We start from the raw sequence: 6,990 nt of genomic DNA, 5'->3' as shown, positions 1-6,990 counted from the left end.
ACTTTTCATAAACAGCAAGAATTATATTTCTTCGTGTTACTTAGAACATCATTCCCGTCTGCTCAGTTAGATATTATGACCCTAGCTTTACGAAAACTTTCAAATTATCCCTCGTGTTTTGACTTAAATCTATTAATAACACCCTTTGCCTCAATTCATATTTAAATCGAAACCCTAAATTATCCTTGCTTCTTCATCAACACTTCCTATCCTCTTCATCTCTCATTTATCATCCGTTTCTCTTTCACTTCTTGCTACATATGAATCTCAAAAATAAGAAGAAAAAACAATATTACATTAATATTACATAAAAATCACTAATGTTACATAATACAATTCTGATATTTATTAACAATTTCGGTCTAAAGTATATATCTCCGTGGTCATATACAAAGAAAAAATGTGCTTTATTTACAGATGGGATTTTCAATGAAGGCTACCAACTTTTATGAGAGATCTGTTGTCAATTTGATAACGTAATGACTTGATCTTTTTTAGAGCAGCTGTGTTTAGATTAGTGTATTTACAAGATTAGATAATGCATATCTATCTATCTCTCTCTCTCTCTCTCTCTCTCTTTATATATATATATATATATATATATATATATATATATATATATATATTGACAGATAGATAGATAGATAGATGTGTGTGTGTGTGTGTGTGTGTGTGTGTGTGTGTGTGTGTGTGTGTGTGTGTGTGTGTGTGTGTGTGTGTGTGTGTGTGTGTGTCTGTCTCTCTCTCTCTCTCTCTCTCTCTCTCTCTCTCTCTCTCTCTCTCTCTCTCTCTCTCTCTCTCTCTCTCTCTCTCTCTCTCTCTCTCTCTAAAAGCTAAAATGTCTTGAAAAGAAATATATGAGTATCTATAATAGCCTATTCAGGTTGAAAGTGTATTTATCGCACTATACATTAATTGAACCACTTAGTAAGGCAAAATAATGGAAAAAAATGACAATTCAAAAAGTTTTCCTTTTAAGAATGATAAACAAACACCAGATTACGACCTGCAAACGTTTTCCATAGGACACTGAATACCGAGAAAAAAAAAAAATATATATATATACATATAAATCTGACGTCCGAGCACGGAGCCTGAAAGGGGAAATCCGCCATCCTAGGAGCCTATTGCACGTTCGGGAGAGGAAATCCTGTCTTTCTGGAGGCCACGGTGCGGTCTCGACGTTCCATGTCACGTGACGAAGAAGGCTCGGGATCTCGTGAGGATTTCCCGGGATACGAAAAAAGAAAAGAAAAAAAATATATATATATATCAAGGGTCTCTCACCTGATACAAAATGTGCTGTCGTCTCGCAGGTTCCGCCATCGTGTCTTGTAGCTGTGACGGCAACTTGCTGCTTGATTACTGATCCCCCGTCGAGAGGCTAGTTGGCTGTTACCTCCTGGACGACCGCAGTGTGACCGCTGTACGACCGCTGTAACGTGAGTCGGCTTCCCGGTGCAGGCAGGTGTCACAGCAGTTGCTGGTGCAACATGTTCAAGCACAAGGAGCTCTTCGCGTCACGCCACCTTACCCCGCTCGTCACGCCCGACGATCGTTACTGGTAAAAAAAAATAAAAAAAATCATATCAGATCAAAATTAAACTAAATATAAACCCTTAACCTTCCCTTTCTCCCGCCCGCCCCATTATTTTCATCCAACTTCCTCCACCAAAGGAATTCAAACGTCCTAAATATCTAAGAAAGGAGCCAGAGACGTTTCACAAGAATCGCCTGCTCAGACTTTCCCTCAAGTCGGTCGGTCCCTTTCCTCTCTTCGCGTGAAGGGAAGACGAAGCGCCATCCTGCTCTATAAGGCTTATTGGTATCCCAGGTTTTGTTTACATGCTGAGATGAGCGGGATACGTGTGTACGTGTAAATTTATGTTTAGATTTAGGCTTTGAAAAATGATGATAAAAGAAAAAAATAAGGATCAGGGAGGGTTTTGAGATTGAAAGACAGGATCAATTTTGTATTAAAGAATTTTTTTTTTCTCGAGCGCGTATAAGTGAGTGAGAGAGTGAGTGAGTGAGTGATGGTGAGTGAGTGAGTAGATAAGTGAGTGAGTGAGTGAGTGAGTGAGTGAGTGAGTGAATGAGTGAGTGAGTGAGTGAGTGAGTGAGTGAGTGAATGAGTGAGTGAGTGAGTGAGTGAGTGAGTGGTGTGTGTGTGTGTGTGTGTGTGTGTGTGTGTGTGTGCGTGTGCGTACGTCCGTGAATGTGTGTGTGTCTGTATCTGATAACTTTTAAGAAATCACTACCATTCCAAAAGAGAAACTGGAGACACCTAATGAGGAAGAAAAAACACAAGAAATCAAAGCCAAATAAACAAAGACTTAATCAGGCACTGAAAACCGAGACATTAAAATACGCAAGGATGTTTAAAGAGGAATATCCCACCATGGGAAAAAGGTAAAACAAAATGCAGACATACCTCTTGATGGGATAGAACACAATACGCATTCAACATTCACAGGATTTCTCCTTGAATGTCACATGAATACTCTATTGTACTGGGGTATGAGAGTCTTTGTACGTATAATGCTCGGATAAAAAGAAACTTACTCTGGGTATGAAATTAAGTTCGGATAAATGTGACAAATCAACGAAGGGAAAACGAGAAAGAGGAAAATACAGATGATTCCTCTTTTTAAAGAAACTATTGAGGCTTAAAGGATATGTAAATGGCAAAGGTTTGTTTGGTTATGTAGGCCTACTCTTCAAGCCATACGGAGTTCCACAAGGGCCGTGGCATCGCATTTGCTTGTAATTCCATATAGTCAAGTATAGGAGGGGCCATAGCGTTTGGAAGCGAGACCCTATCTATTTATCCATCTAAATTTGTCTATCTTAATGTATCTAAATTTGTTCACGTATATAAATGTATGTATGCCTATCTATTCGAATATGCCGGTTTATCTATTTGCCACTAAGACAACTAATTTTATTAAAACACAACTTTGACTAAACTGACACTTTTTCCTACTTTATTTGTAATCAAATGGGAAACTTTTCTCCCCCTGACTTTGCCTAAAAGGGAAATGTTTAGTTCCCTGATTGTGTCTATACGAGTCTTATTTTTCTGATTTTGACTAAAAGGATATTCTTCTTACCCTAATTTCGACTCGAATTATTGTTTTTTTTTTCTTTCCCTGCTTTTGCCTGAAAGGGAACTTTCATTTCCCGGATTTTGCCTAAAAGGGGACAACTAACATTCATGAGAATAAGAACTAAAGCATGAAGTTCCTTCTTCAATTGCAGTGGGGGATATCTTTCACCCTCCCCCATCTATAGATTTTCAAGATAATAACCCAAGGTACAGAAAACAATATAATAAAGATATATATATATATATATATATATATATATATATATATATATATATATATATATCATAATTAACGATATATATATATCAGATATATATATTACGATATAAACATATACAGAGTATTTAGTACAATACGCATATAATTAACAGATATACTACATACGTTAACATATATACTGTAGAAATTTATTAAAGAGATTGGTCATTTTATTAATCCCAAGATATTCAAGGTCATATATGAATACTTGTGCTGGGAAGTAAGAATACATATACATACACCGTATAAATCTAATCCATAACATATTGCTGGAATTCTGCTTTTACAAAATTCGGTTGATTATTAATTTAATCACCAGTCTGTACTTTGTTCTAATGGTTTATCATACTGAATTGTGTCTATGGTTGAGTAAGACATGAAATATTAAACGTATAAATTCTATATCCAAATAATAAATTCAAGTTATATTTAGCTTTACTTGTTAACCTAATAGTAGTGGATTAGGTCGGGTGTTTCAGAAACTGAAGAAATTCAGCTGTTTATTTTATCTAGTTAAAAGTGTTATTTGTTCGAAAGTTCCGGTGCGTGAGCGAGTGTCTGTGTGTGCGCGCGCGCGTTCGCTCACACGTATGTATAGTATATGTGTAGGTACGTGTCAATATTATACATACATACACACGCGTGCGCGCATATCTATATGTATATATATTTCTTGTTCATTTATTTGGAGAGAGAGAGAGAGAGAGAGAGAGAGAGAGAGAGAGAGAGAGAGAGAGAGAGAGAGAGAGAGAGAGAGAGAGAGAGAGAGAGAGAGAGAGAGAGAGAGAGGGTAGGGTACAAGAAAAATGATACACACAAACCATCCCAGTAAAACAGTTATACATAACCCTTATCAGTAAGAGTACCCAACATTATAAATGAGAGTCATAATCCAAATGGTAGCCACTTTCCCGTTAAAATAATCCGATGGCTCACTGCCTTTGAGATAAAACTGATATTGAAAAACTTCCCTATGGCAGTACATAGCAACCATATTTTGTAGAAGTGTCAGCTGCTAGTGTTGCATGCTCACGTTAGTCCTAATGCCGTGGCGTTGAGGTGTGCGTGCATTTGTTTATATTCTTGCTTACTGCACGTTTCTTGGCAGATATTCATGAGCTAGTCCAATACCTCTGCAATATTGCGATGTCACTTAGATTCATCCCTATATAAATGTGAAGTCACGAATTTGTCTCTAAGGCGTTTGTACTCTGGTCTCCACGCTGCCGACTGCTGTGGTACGTTGTCCATCACTCACACATGGCTTGTAGGATCTAAACGAAATTAAGATAGTTACTTGCTATATTTATTCTACTTATCTGTAATTTAAAAAATAATAGTTAGAAATTCTACCGTCTGTTCGCTATTAAAAAAAAAAAAAAATAGAGCTTAGTGCATAAAACATGAGTATAAAAATTTTCCTTAAATAAAACGAGCGATCAAGGACGAGACTTCGCTCACCCTATCAAACGTCACCCCGTTACAGTGAACTCCATTCTTCCAATGGTCTAACAAAGTCAAGTAGAATTGCCACATAATGATAGTCAATAGCTGCTGCCAAGATCTGTCACCGTCCACGTAAAACAATGGAATAAAATATGTATCAGTGATATCTATTCACTCTGTAAACATGGAAGCCATTCACAAGCGCAAGGTTACAGGGAAATCGCCATTGCTCTTTAGAAACCATGACGCGCGCTTCTTTCAGTAATTAATCTACAAACATCAAGTGAATCGTGTCTATGAAGAAATTATGCTGAGATGCAGCGGTGTCATCTTCGGTTCCTTTTCACAGGTGCAATAATCAGGTTCCCTTTGTAAACAAGACAGATGCAAGCTAGTTGTTGTGATGTGTCATTACTTCTTTTTCAAATGGGGTTTTCCAACGTCGCATCCACGCTTGTTTTATATAATTCATATAATCTGTTTTTATATATTTCTAAAGATGTCTCACGCCAAGATTATGAGAGGACACACCAGCCTTGCAGTGTTGTCGATCGTGTGCATTTTAACGCTACACCACCATTGCAAATAGAACAATGAACGGAAGAAAATGAAAACACACGAGTATCCCATACTGTATGGAGATTTCGGCATATTCGTGTTTTCTTGTTCATCCCGTCGTTGTTCTATCAGCATGAATTATACACACTACCACTGCGCTGACTGTTTAGGCGCATCATAATGACTCAGGCATATTGGGCAGGCTATGCTGAACTTCTCTGCGATTTCTGGTAAATTAATACATGTATTTATCATGCATTGAACGTGAGTGTGAATGTCTAAACGTATCTACAGACTCTGCAACCATGCCTATACAAATGGATGTATACATATACATCCATTTATAAACATTAATTGTGTGTGTGTGTGTGTGTGTGTGTGTGTGTGTGTTGTGTGTGTGTGTGTGTGCATGTGTGTGTGTGTGCATGTGTGTGTGTGTGCATGTGTGTATGCGTGTGTGTGTATGCGTATGTGTTTGTGTATGTGTATGTGTATATGTATATGTATATGTATGTGTATGTGTATGTGTATGCGTGTGTGTATGTGTATGTGTGTGTATGCATGTGTGTGTGTGTGTGTGTGTGTGTGTGTGTGTGTGTGTGTGTGTGTGTGTGTGTGTGTGTGTGTGTGTGTGTGCGTGCGTGCGTGCGTGTATCCCATATGATTTTATTCACAGCTCAAACACACGTGTTGACCTAACAGTCAAAACACAGTATAACCACATCCTTCAGCAAAGGCCGATAAAATAATAACTCCCTAAGACTACCAAGAACGCGGAGAAAATCCACTGGCATCAAGAGCAATATCAGTATACAGTATACAGTATCCGACTTCATTTCACATCACTTGTTCTGCAACAACAGGACCACAATTGGAACTTACACTTCACGCTGCAACTTGATTACTACAAACAGAACAGATATGTAAGAGCCACTTCCACTGCTAAAGCGTTCACGTCGTACAGTTGTCCTCCGCGATGCCAGCCGTATGACGCACCATAAATTTTGTTCATATATCAGTGCCAAAATGATATTGCTGAAACAAGGAAGTTTTACATAATAGAATACAATTGATTGATGTCCAAAACGAAATTCAAAGATACAGAAATCATTGCAGGTAAGAAGTGACCAAACGAAGGGGTACCATGTACCTGTAGCGTTCAGCTGTTCATAATAATGCAGTGGATTTTTATTATTATTATTATTATCATCTTTTTTTTTTTTTTAGTCTGTTTTCCGGATAAGCAAATTGCTCCATATATATAGTTTTCACGGGATTTTCTCTAAGCTAGGTTATTCTATAATCATTTTCTTATTCCTGTAATAATATCTGTATCGCTTGTTTCAGTTAGTATAATAATAATCCGTAAAAAGACAGAGTTGGTATGTAGGCAATTATTTCACTCAAGACCTGCCAACATGGAACTAACATACTTAAATAAACATTGGAGTTGGACAGTCCTTGAGACACTCTCTCTCTCTCTCTCTCTCTCTCTCTCTCTCTCTCTCTCTCTCTCTCTCTCTCTCTCTCTCTCTCTCTCTCTCTCTCTCTCTCTCTCTCTCTCTCTCTCTCTCTCTCTCTCTCTCTCTCTCTCTGTCGTTTGATCGATCGATCTATC

The 6,990-nt window shown here is 37.8% G+C and overlaps 1 protein-coding gene across 4 annotated transcripts in view; it reads right to left on the bottom strand.

Moving 5' to 3' along the window:
* LOC119568934 (facilitated trehalose transporter Tret1-like) overlaps positions 1-6,340 on the bottom strand; it is a 12,265-nt gene extending 5,925 nt beyond the window's left edge. The window contains exons 1-2 of one of the 4 annotated variants that reach the window (XM_037917328.1): positions 6,255-6,340; positions 1,288-1,561 (exon numbers count right to left, since the gene is read on the bottom strand). In XM_037917328.1, coding sequence (XP_037773256.1) covers positions 1,288-1,326 — 39 coding nt within the window. In that variant the 5' untranslated portion in view covers positions 1,327-1,561; positions 6,255-6,340. Of the gene's footprint in view, positions 1-1,287; positions 1,562-4,401; positions 4,658-6,254 lie in introns of those variants that run through there. The other 3 variants (XM_037917334.1, XM_037917340.1, XM_037917344.1) reach the window with 3 other exon arrangements.
* Positions 6,341-6,990: the final 650 nt, after the last annotated feature.

Source organism: Penaeus monodon, chromosome 4 (genome assembly GCF_015228065.2).
Source record: "Penaeus monodon isolate SGIC_2016 chromosome 4, NSTDA_Pmon_1, whole genome shotgun sequence".
NCBI classification, from domain to species: domain Eukaryota; kingdom Metazoa; phylum Arthropoda; class Malacostraca; order Decapoda; family Penaeidae; genus Penaeus; species Penaeus monodon.
The sequence above is the reverse complement of the archived record's forward strand: the minus strand, read 5'-3'. Positions and strand labels throughout refer to the sequence as shown.